General features: G+C 49.4%; 1 protein-coding gene across 4 annotated transcripts in view; it reads left to right on the forward strand.

Annotated features, from left to right (window-relative positions):
- MGAT5 (alpha-1,6-mannosylglycoprotein 6-beta-N-acetylglucosaminyltransferase) overlaps positions 1-12,199 on the forward strand; it is a 399,290-nt gene that overhangs the window by 377,912 nt on the left and 9,179 nt on the right. For all 4 annotated transcript variants that reach the window (XM_070389588.1, XM_070389598.1, XM_070389571.1 and 1 more), the window contains one exon: positions 8,603-8,760. In XM_070389588.1, coding sequence (XP_070245689.1) covers positions 8,603-8,760 — 158 coding nt within the window. The remainder of the gene's footprint in view (positions 1-8,602; positions 8,761-12,199) is intronic.

A 12,199-nucleotide genomic window follows, 5' to 3' on the forward strand; every position in this document is an offset into this window, starting at 1 on the left:
ACTGTTTTTGTGCTAAGCCACTAACTTCTATTTTGCCTACCAAACCCAGCCCGGAAGTCCCTAATTTCCTGGAAGCCTTCTCTGACACTTACCCCACCCCTTCCCGTCCCCAGAGTTAATTCTCTCTCTCCTCTCAGTGGCCTTTACATCCTGGTTGGACATCTGTTGTATACTGCTCTGTAATTTTTTTAAATGTGGGCCTTTGTCCCCAGAGACTCTGTCTCATCCACATTCAGATGTCCAGCACCCAGGGTAGTTTTAAAAGTTGTTTGTTAAGTTTTGAACAGATGCCTGAGAGACCCTTCAAAGCCACCCTATGAGCATTTCATGGAGGTTTGTTGGAAAAAGATGCCTGAGGCTGTCCTCTTTATCTCTCTCTTCTCTCTCTCTCTCTCTCTGTGCACTGCTGTGTGGCTTCCTAACTGTCTCTGTTCCTGCTTCTGCTCCTGTCTACTGTTCTCAGCTCAGCAGATCCTGTCACTCCTCTGCCCAGAATTCTCCAGTAGCTTCTATTTCACTCCAAGGAAAAGCCAAGGCTTTATATGGGACCCCCCCCACCCCCACCAACAAGCTCTGGGTGCTCTGACCTCCCAGATACCATCTCTTCCTACTTCCAACCCCAATGCATGCACACACACACACATGCACACACGCACATATGGGCACACACACATATGCCCGCTCCTCCTGGAACCTGCTGGACGCTTTGCTGTCACGGCTGCCGCACTTCATTTGCTGCTTTCTATTATGTCCTTCCCAGACACTTGCATGGCTCACATTTTTCCCTCCTCAGGTCTTTTCTTGAATGTTGCCTTCTCAGTGATGCCTTATCTGAATACCCTCTTCCCCAACAGTCCCAATTCCTTATCTTCTCTTCATTCTTACTTAGAGCAATCACTAGCTTTTAACATTACATATAATTAATTTATTTTGTTTCTCTATCTCCCTCACTAAAAAGAAGCTCTCTAAAGGCAGGTGTTCTAGTTCCTTTTTTTTTTTTTTAAACCAAGTCATCCCCAAGGGCGTAGAAAAGTCCCTTGCTCATAATTACAGTAAGAGCCAACCCATGGTGTTTGATCATGCACATTTCTGAGCACTTTACACAGTATAATTAATTTACTCCCCCCATCCCCACAGCTCTCTGAGGTGGTTGCTGACATTTTCATCATTTTACAGTTGAGGAAACTGAGGCAAAGAAAGGTTATGGGGCTCGCAAAGACCACTCAGCTGCTCGGAGGAGCTGAGATTCAAACCTAAGCAATCTGAACTCCAAACCCTTATTTTCTGCTTCATAGAAAGTACAGTATTTGTCAAATGAACAAACGAGTGAGTTGAGTGAGTGAACAAGGAGACGAGGCCAGTTGGCATTGCCCTGTTAGCTGATGCTGAGGTTGGGTGAAACAGAGGACCTCTCACTTTCCATGAGCACCCAGTGGGGCTGGCACCTGGGGTGAGAAGAGGTTTATGACAAGCTGTTGTGTCTGTTGTGCCCTGCAAGCAGCTGGACAAAGAAATGGCCCTTGTACACAATTGTCATAGGTAATCCAGGCAACTCGACGTTTCCCTCTGAACCCTGGCAGCAAATAATGTTCTACCTTGAGATATTTAACATCTCTTGGTGCCCTCTTGGCTTCCCTGGTGGCTCACGTAGTAAAGAATCCACCTTCAGTGCAGGAGACCTGGGTTCAATCCTTGGATCAAGAAGATCCCCTGGAGAAGGGCATGGCAACCCACCTCAGTACTCCTGCCTGGAGAATTCCATGGACAGAGGAGCCTGGTGGATTGTGTTCCATGGGGTTGTAAAGAGTTGGACATGACTGAGCGACTAACATTTTCATGGGTACCCTCTTAAGAGTCACTTCATTTTTTATCTCACAGGAGTTATATAAGGACTGAAAGACAAATGGTATTATCTGCATTTTAGATGTGAAAGCAGGCAGAAGGAACTTGAGGGGCATTTGTGAAGTCTTGCAGCTGGGAGCCAGAACTGTAACTCAGATCCCCACTGCCTCCTGCCTTACCTGTTGCCACATTGACTGGGACACTTTCATTCTCCCTCTCTTCAAGCCTGTTCACCTTCGGGCTTTCCACATGGTTCACCGAGCCTTAAAAAGGGCCTGCTGCTATTTTCCCTACTTCTTTCTTTTTCTTTAAATTTATTTTATTGAAGTATAGTTACTTACAGGAGAAGGCAATGGCACCCCACTCCAGTACTCTTGCCTGGAAAATCCCATGGACGGAGGAGCCTGGTGGGCTGCAGTTCATGGGGTCACTAAGAGTCGGAGACAACTGAGCGACTTCACTTTCACTTTTCACTTTCATGCATTGGAGAAGGAAATGGCAACCCACTCCAGTGTTCTTGCCTGGAGAATCCCAGGGACAGGGGAGCCTGGTGGGCTGCCGTCTATGGGGTCGCACAGAGTCGGACACGACCGAAGTGACTTAGCGTAGTTACTTACAAGGTACTGTGCTTTCTGGTGTATGGCAGAGTGATTCAGTTTTACATATATATAATAGTTTGCATCTGCTCGTCCCAAACTCCCAATCCATCTTTCCCTCACCCCCCTGCCCTTTTTGGCAAAAACAAGTCTGTTCTCTGCGTCCGTGAGTCTGTTTCTGTTTCATAGACAAAGTCACGCACCTTCTTTCACATCCCACATATGAGTGATGTCATATGGTGGTTGTCTTTCTCCATCTGACTTATTGTGACACTCTAGGTCCATCCCTGTTGCTGCGAATGGCATTGTTTCGTTCTTTTTCATGGCTGAGTAGCGTTCCATCGTGTATGTGTATGTATATCGTATCTTCTTTCACCGTTTTTCTTTCCGGGGACGATTAGGTTGTGTCCATGTCCTGGCCATTGTAGCAGTGCTGCCGTGAATGCTGGGGGCATCTGTATCTTCGAATTAGTGTTTTCTCCAGGTGTATGCCCAGGAGTGGGGTTGCTGGATCATGTGACAACTCTAGTTTTTGGAGGAACCTGCATACTGTTTTCCACAGTTTTGCACCAGTTTACATTCCCACCAATATATCTTCATTAGTTCTGGTCCTACTGGTACCCAGAACGGACTAGTGAGAGGATACTGAACCATCCCCCGCCGAGCCAAAGCAAGGGTGACCGGGACCCAAGAGTTCATGTGGAGTCGAGTTAAGCTCTCCTGCTAGAGGGAACCTGCACTGGGGGCTGCAGGGGTTTATTGCGAACTGAGCAGGTGGGCTAGGTCTGCCCTGCTTGGGGGGAGGCACAGGGCTCCATCCGTCCAGCGCTGCCCCGCTTCTGCACTTGCCAGTGCTGCGGTGCCCCCAGAGTCTAATACAGGGCACAGGTATCGCCTCCACACAGGGACAGGGGAGGGGGATGAGCATTAGGGGAGTGCCTGCTGTGTGCCAGCCTTCAGCGTAGCCGCGCCACCCACAGGCTGGCAGCATCACTCCGTATGGACCAGCAGTGGAGGCAGGACCAGACTGAGCAGTGTGCCCGAAGCCCCGCCCTGGTGAGGCCAGGCCTCAAATCTAGGTCTTGGATCTGAAGCACATTCCCTGGCCTCACCACCTCCTAGTTTAACATGGAAGAATCTTTCTCCCCGTTTCAGTTTTATCCCTTGGACTGCGTCACCATATGAGGCTCAGAATGAATAAGAAGCAGTATGTTAAGAGTCCACCAGACTCAGCAGGTGTAGACACCACCCTCAGCTCCCACTGCCTGTAGGAGGGACATTCTGCAGTGTTCTTACCAAGCTGTAAAAGCCAGCGTTTGCATCTTCAGCTGTCGTGGTATCCAGTGATCTAGGTTTCCTAGTTGTTTGCCTGTTGTGTACAGTCACACAGTAGGCTTTGGTGTCCATCAGACTTTGAATCTCTTTATTATAATACTTAAAGGCTGTAAATGCTATCAGATTTCTCCTAAAGAATTATAGGCAAAGTTGCTTACAGTTAGTCAGTTCAGTCACTCAGTCATGTCCGACTCTGCAACCCCATGGACTGCAGCACGCCAGGCTTCCCTGTCCATCACCAACTCCCAGAGCTTACTCAAACTCATGTCCATTGAGTTGGTGATGCCATCCAACCATCTCATCCTCTGTCGTCCCCTTCTCCTCCTGCCTCCAATCTTTCCCAGTGTCAGGGTCTTTTCTAATGACTCAGCTCTTCACATCAGGTAGCCAAAGTATTGGCGCTCCAGCTTCAGCATCAGTCCTTCCAATGAATATTCAGGACTGATTTCCTTTAGGATTGACTGGTTTGATCTCCCTGAAGTCCAAGGGACTCTCAAGAGTCTTCTCAAACACCAAAGTTCAAAAGCATAAGTTCTTTTGCTTACAGTAACCAGCCAGAAAAACAAACCAAAAAACCAATGCTTAACCTTTTCCAAATATCCATGTACATGCTCAGCTTTGATCAGCAATAACTATGTTGATCATCATGTGTCTTCCTTCCTATTTGATGGACATATTTTCAAAGTTCAGCCGGTAAGTTTCCATACGCTGCCTGGTTAGAGAGTGACAGCCACCAGGGAACACTCAGGGTTCCCATTCAGGGTGCCTGGGTCTGCCGTCACCCTTAGTAACAGTGTCCAGACCGAAATAATTGTCTTACACAGGCCATAGCAACTCCATGGATCATGCTGAAGATGATCACAAATCTGAAGACCTCACTGAGGTCTTCCAGCCCTGGGCTGTGAGATAGGACACTCTGCATACTGTCCTGCTCTGTGGCACTGTCAAAACCTTAAACTGGATCCTATTAAACCAGTGCATTTCCATCATTTCTGAATTGTTAGACCCTTCTGGAATCTTCTGTTTTCAGCTGATACAAATTAAGGCCCTAGGTTTGACCTCATGCTGTGAAGTATTTGTTAAGCCCCAAACTCACTTGGGCTTCCCAAGTGGTGCTAGTGGTAAAGAACCCGCCTGCCAATGCAGGAGATGCAGGAGGGTTCGGATCCCTGGGTTGGGAAGATCTCCTGGAGGAGCAAATGATGACCCGCTCTAGTATTCTTGCCTGGAGAACCCCATGGACGGAGGAGCCTGGTGGACTATAGTCGATGGTGCTGCAAAGAGTCTGAAGCGGCTGAGCACACACTCACTCAGGCTCAAGCATGCGCATCCTCACATGACAGGATGTAATGTGGGAGACGACAGCAAGTCCACCTTACTGGTGGGATCGCAAGCCCTGATGAGGAGACTGGAGTAGAAGCCTACTTGCCGCTTACCTTCCTCCACATGTAATAGCATCACCTCCTTCAGGAAGGAAGTAGGGAGAAGCAGGAACCATAGGAAATCATCAGTTTCATTGTCTACATTTTTCTGATGAGGAAGCTGAGGTTTGAAAGAGGAAAAATGCGAACAGCACAGAAGGGCCCCCTGGATGCAGCTCTGGCCTGCATTCTGGGGCTTCACCCACCTCACTGCTCAGAGACCCTGCAGGGCCCAGTCCTCCTGCAATGCTCCAAGTGACCAACAGGAGGAGCATGGAACCTGTGCCTGCTGGCTCCAGTTCTGAAAGCCTGAGATGGTTAACCAGCTCCCCATCCACAAAGAGGATAGAGAGAAAAAGGATATTCCAAGAGGAAAAAGAATATTCCAGAAGGACATACATTGAAAAGTAAATTCCCTGATGATCCCTGACCCCGTTACCGTGATGCCAGAGATATTCTTACAGGAACACAGGCCTGATTATGTGTATTGACACAAAAGGAAACACACTGTATACCAGCCTTCAACTTATTTTTTTCCCTTCTCAATCTGTACTGGGGATGTTTCCATGTCAGGGCATAGTTACCTGTTACATTGCTTGGTTTTCTTTGTATCTGAACAGTTACCTGTTTAAAGACAACCTTTAGATTAGTTTACTTCAGTTCTGCCCCTCCTGTCTGACTCTTTACTACTCCATGGACTGCAGCACACCAGGCTTCCCTGTCCGTCACCAACTCCCAGAGTTTGCTCAAACTCATGTCCATCGAGTTGGTGATGCCATCCAGCCATCTCGTCTTCTGTCATCCCCTTCTCTTCCTGCCTCCAATCTTTCCCAGCATCAAGGTCTTTTCTAATGAGTCAGCTCTTCCCATCAGGTGGTCAAAGTATTGGAGCTTCAGCATCAGTCCCTCCAATGAATATTCAAGACTGATTTTCTTTAGGATTGACTAGTTTGATCTCCTTGAAGTCCAAGGGACTCTCAAGAGTCTTCTTGAATGCCACAGTTCAAAAGCATCAGTTCTTCAGCGCTCAGCCTTTATGGTCCAACTCTCACATCCATACATGACTACTGTAAAAACCATAGCTTTGACTAGATGGACCTTTGTCAACAAAGTAATGTGTCTGCTTTTTTATGCTGTCTAGATTTGTCATAGCTTTTCTTCCAAGGAGCAAGCGTCTTTTAACTTCATGGCTGTAGTCACCATCTGTAGTGATTTTGGAACTCAAGAAAATAAAAGTCTGTCACTGTTTCTCTTGTTTCCTCATCTATTTCTCATGAAGTGATGACACTGGATGCCATGATCTTAGGTTTTTGAATACTGAGTTTTAAGTCAGCTTTTTCACTCTCCTCTTTCACTTTCATCAAGAGGCTCTTTAGTTCCACTTTGCTTTCTGCCATAAAGGTGGTGTCATATGCATATCTGAGGTTATTGATATCTCTCCCAGCAATCTTGATTCCAGCTTGTGCTTCATCCGGCCTGGCATTTCACATGATGTACTCTGCATATAAGTTAAATAAGCAGGGTGACTATATACAGCCTTAACATACTCCTTTCCGGGTTTGGAACCAGTCCGTGGTTCCATGTCTGGTTCTAACCGTTGCTTCTTGACCTGCATACAGCTTTCTCAGGAGGCAAGTAAAGTGGTCTGGAATTCCCATCTCGTTAAGAATTTTCCATAGTTTGTTGTGATCCACACTGTCAAAGGCTTTGGCTTAGTCAATGAAGCAGAAGTAGATATTTTTCTGGAATTCTCTTGCTTTTTCTTTGATGCAATGGATGTTGGCCATTTGATCTCTGGTTCCTCTGCCTTTTTCTAAATCAAACTTGAACATCTGGAAATTCTTGGTTCACATACTTTTGAAGCCTAGCTTGGAGAATTTTGAGCATTAATTTGCTAGTATGTGAGATGAGTGCAATTGTGTGATAGTTTGACCATTCTTTGGCATTGCCTTTCTTTGGGATTGGAATGAAAACTGACCTGTTCCAGTCCTGTGGCCACTGCTGAGTTTTCCAAATTTGCTGGCATATTGAGTGCAGCACTTTAACAGCATCATCTTTTAGGATTTGAAATAGCTCAGCTGGATTTCCATCACCTCCACTAGCTTTGTTCATTGTAATGCTTCCTAAGGCCCACTTGACTTCACACTCCAGGATGTCTGGCTCTAGGCGTTTAAGCACAACCTTTTAATACAACCTGTTTCTATACAGCCTTTAGGTTGTTTCAAGTCTTCCACTTCTCCTCTCAACAACATTGCATAGGTTTCCCTGTGTCCTGAGTAGGTTTCTTTGCCCCATGTGTCCCATATGTCTGGGGTGAATTCCTCCAAGTAGAATTGAGAGCCCAGGATTCTAACCATCACTGGGTACCCCGAGGCCTAGCCCACCCCCAAAGAAGTTAAACACAGCTTTTCTTCTACAGGTTGGATGGCCCAGAGATTTGGAGGGCTTTGACTAGGGTTCCATCTGCAACATTTAGGCAGAGCGGGCTCTGGGTGCCAGTGGTACCTGAGTTCCCACCCCCGGTACCTGTTCACACTTGCTCCTGGCATAGTTGAGATGAAAGCTGGGGTCCCAGGTTCCTGCTTTCCTCCTCCAGGAGCAGGAGAGTTCCTGCTCCTCACCTGCCCTATCCCTGGTCCCACTTCACCTTTCGCTCAGCTTATCCATGCTGCACGCGTTTGCTCCTGGTCCTCCCCGCCCATGACTCCCTTGGACATGTGCGTTTCCTCCGCTCCCTGTAGATCCTGGAAGTGACTGAGCAGCCCCATCCTGAGCACACCCCCACCTCCCCTGCCTCCGGGTGCCTCTCCTCTTAAGGGGTACCAGGTGACTTCATCTCCTATCACACATCCTCAGACAGCTTCTCTAGCTATTGAATTTGTGTTACATTTGTTTCAACCAGCTGAGCTTCTATCAAGACCATGTCCCCACAATAGGTTCTATTCCAGAGACCTACAGACCTCTTTTGCTTCCCTGAGTTGAAACTAGCACTCACAAAACAGTGTTATATTAGGTAACCGTTGTTAAATTCTGTGTCAAATTAGGTAGTCGCTGAAAATGTCTTAGGAATTAGGGCGGAGGGAACAGAACAGCTGGTGAACGTGGGCCTGGAGATGGGCCTTCAAGGGCGGAGACTTTAAATAGCTCGACTGTATTATGGACAGTGACATGAAGGGATAGCCCCTGTTACTGCAGGCACGGTGCTGGGCATAGGAAGCTGGTGAGTAGAGGTGTCAAGGCCAGGCCGCGTTCTAGCTGAGATCCCAACCTGAGTCCGTGTGGCTCCCATCCGCTGCCCCTCTCTGCTCTTGCACAGCTGGGGCCCAGCTTGTTGGGACAGGTTGGGAGACTGGGGATCCCCCGCTTGCATCCCTGGTCCCTTGACTGACAGTTTAATTGTCATTCTAGGACTTCTGCCACGGGCAAGTGATGTGGCCGCCCCTGAGTGCCCTACAGGTAAAATTTGCTGAGCCCGGGCAGTCCTGCAAGCAGGTATGTCAGGAGAACCAGCTCATCTGTGAGCCGTCCTTCTTCCAGCATCTCAACAAGGACAAGGACCTGCTGAAGTAAGTGCCGGAGCGCGGGAGGGGCGGCTCCGCCTCCAGCTTGTATCACAACGGCTGTGAGCCTGGCACTGCCAGGTCCCTGAGGGTCCCCGAGCAGGGTGGCGGGCACAGCACTGGGATCACAGCCCAGAGTCACCCAGTGGGGTCTTCTCTCTGGCTGGCATTGCTTCCCTTGTGCTGCTTCTGTCACTTAACAGTTGTTGTTTAGTCGATAAGTCATGTTCAACTCTGCCACCCCGTGGTCTCTAGTCTGCCAGGCTCCTCTGTCCATAGGATTCTCCACGCAAGAATACTAGATTGGGTTGCCATTTCCTTCTCCAGGGCATCTTCCAGACCCAGGGAATGAGCCCACGCCTCCTGCATTGGCAGGCGGGTTCTTTACCACTGAGCTACCAGAGAAGCAGTTACTTTCAGTAACACCATTAATTTCCTTTTGTGGTGGCATTTTGAGTTTGATGTTTACATTTTCCAGATTTTCATCTGAGGTTTCTTCTGGCCTCTGAGTCATGACCTCAGTCAGGGCTAAATCTGTGCCTTGATATTTATCGCACCCACCCTGGGCTTGTGATTCAGCTGGTAAAGATTCCACCTGCAATGAGGGAGATGTGGGTTCGATCCCGGGTTGGGAAGATCCCCTGGAGAGGGGAAAGGCTACCTACTCTAGTATTCTGGCCTGGAGAATTCCATGGACTGTATGGTCCATGGGGTCAAAAAGAGTTGGACACGACTGAGCGACTTTCACTCACTGGGCCACAACCTAGTTAATTACCTGTCACCTCCCTCCCAACCTTAATAGCTCTAATGTGGTGTTTTCCCCTAGGGGATTTGTTCTCCCAACCCCAGATATTCTGCAGAGCAGTCGTTTGGTCCCAGTCTTTTTTTTTTTTTTTAACTTATTTATTAGCTGCTTGGGTCTTTGTTGCTGCACAGGATTTTCTCTAGTTGCAGCGAGCGAGGGCTACTCTGGTTGTGGTGCACGGGACTCTCACCGCAGTGACTTCTCCTGCTGTGGAGCATGGGCTCCAGGCACTCGCTTCAGTAGTTGTAGAGCCTGGCTTAGTTGCTCTGTGGCACGTGGGCTCAGTACTTCGTTGCTTCCAGGCTCTGGAGCACAGACTCAGTAGTTGTGGTACAAGGGTTTGCATGTAGGTTCCTCCCCACCCAGGGATCGAACCTGCGTCTTCTGCAATGGCATGTAGATTCTTTACGACCTGAGCCACCAGGGAAGCCCCTGCCCCAGTCTTAAGGAACAGAGTGGACTCAGGGCTCCAGGCTTACGGGTCTCCATTCTGGCTTCACGCCCTGTTAGAGCACAGTTGGCCACTGCATTTATCTGGGCACAGTGGTCTGAGCTGGCCTGGCCCTGCCTGTAAGCCTTATTATGCTCACCTCAAGTAATGAGGTGTAAAACCCTTTTCAGAGAGGAAACGTGATCTCTAGCACCTTGCCTGCAGGGCTCCTTTCCTGAGTAGGGACTCGGGGGATTCTATTTTTTCTCATTTTTTTACATGAAGACCAGGATCAGAGGTGCCCTCAATTCCACCAGCAGAATAGAGGCCAGACCAGCAGAGTTGGTCAGCATCCTGCTCTGCATCCAGTGACACTGTGTGAGAGGCAGCGCTGGTCTGATGTCTGTGATGCTAGAAGCTTCTACCTCCAGAGCACATGTCCCCAATTCTAAGTGCAGGAGGAGCTTCCCACTCACCCCTGTTGCAGACCACTCCTGTACCAAGGTGGCTTCCTGAGAACCCTGAGTGTCTCCCTCTGTTTGACAGGAAGTCTGGCGTCACTAGGGACAGACTGCTAGCTGTCCACACCCAACTGTCCATGTGCAGCCCCGCCTACCTCTGGAGGAGGCAACCTTGATGGGACTGCTCAGAGGCGTGGGCCTTCCTGGCCAGGCCGGGGGCTCAGAGAGCCCAGAGCCCCACCGAGCCTGCAGGGGAACAGGAATGAGCCAATGGACCCATTTCCTCTGTTCTATCAATCTGCCCACCTGTGAAATAGGGACGTCCCCAGTGATGGTGAGCCTGTGTACAGCAAAGTCCTTTCCTGCAGGAGTGTGGGCCGCGGAGCAGGCCTGAAGTCGCCAGGCTGCGACCAGAAAAGCCAGTCCCCCGCCCCCACCTCAAACCCCACCCCACCCCCCACCGGTAATCCCGTACACCAGGCCGAGCCCAGGGGAGCAGAAGGCCTGAGTGAGGGGCTACCCTGGGTCAGGCCCTTTGCCAAGGCATTACTCAGCAGCCCCCTCCCTCCTATCCCCTTGTAGATATGTGGGTTTTCTCCCTAAGAGGCTGCTGCGAATGCTAATTTTGCAATAGAGCCGCCTGAAATTAATTTTCTGAATGTAAGAGCCCTACTGAATACCTTTGTTTCTGCATTTGTAAATACTGATAATGTCATAGCTCTCTGGCAAGTCTGCTGAGTGCCTCCTCAGCGCAGCAATCCTGGCTGATCCATATTCATGGCCACTTAGCAGCGGCTCCTCCGAGCCCATGCTGCTGTTCCTCCTCCAGCTTGGGGCCTGACTCTGAATTTAAGCTCCTTTCCATCTCCGGGTGTCCCAGCATGCAGTATGACTTGATGTAACAGATGTCAAGTGTCCCGTGCTGTCATCTTGACTTGGGGAGTCAGGCAGCTGGTCTTGGAGCTCCTGCTCAGGTGGGGCTATGGGAGTGACAGAGGCGACCACAAACCCCTTGCACAGAGCATGCGTGATTCAGGTGCAACCTGACTTGACCCAAACCAGGCCCTGAGAGGTCAGAGGACAGAAGTCCTAGAAAGAGCCGGAGTCCATGCTGATGGGGTCCGGGGGGAGCACCTCACCCCCGGAAATAGAAACACATGTTAGTGGAAGACCTCCTTTGTAATGTTGCTACCTTTACAAGTTGTATCCTCTAAAAGATTAATTTATTGAGTTTGGGGTGTTTTTTTTTTTTTGAAGAGGAATTCTAAGCCATGAAGCCTGGACTGTGAGCACTGTGGTGCCTCAGTGCCTCAGAGTGGTGACAAGGGAGCTTGGGGAGACTTGGTGGATACGGGGTTGGGATTAGCAAGGAGGAGTGCAGGGAAGAGGGAGAGGAGGAGGGAGACCAGCAGGTGGGGCCCGGCTTCCTTCCTTTCATCCTGCACGGGTCTGTGTGTGGAGAGGGCTGCGGGGCTTCTGTCCTCTTGGGAAATAGGCAGCCCCATGGGAAGGGGGAGGCTTGGCCTTTTTCTTCTGTTTGAAGAGCTCTAAGCTCTCCGGCAAGGGCTGAAGGGCCTCAGAAGCCCCAGTTCCCATCCTGTGAGAGAAACCGTTCTAGGGCAGTTAGAGAGAGGCGAGCACCCCAGGGGCTGCAGAATGGAAACAGCACAACGGGTATGTGTTTGGTGTGTGTGTGTGTGTGTAAGATAGAAACAGCACAAGGTGTGTGTGTGTGTGTGTAAGATGGAA

This window comes from Bos mutus, chromosome 2, assembly GCF_027580195.1.
Source record: "Bos mutus isolate GX-2022 chromosome 2, NWIPB_WYAK_1.1, whole genome shotgun sequence".
In the NCBI taxonomy this organism is placed as follows: Eukaryota; Metazoa; Chordata; class Mammalia; order Artiodactyla; family Bovidae; genus Bos; species Bos mutus.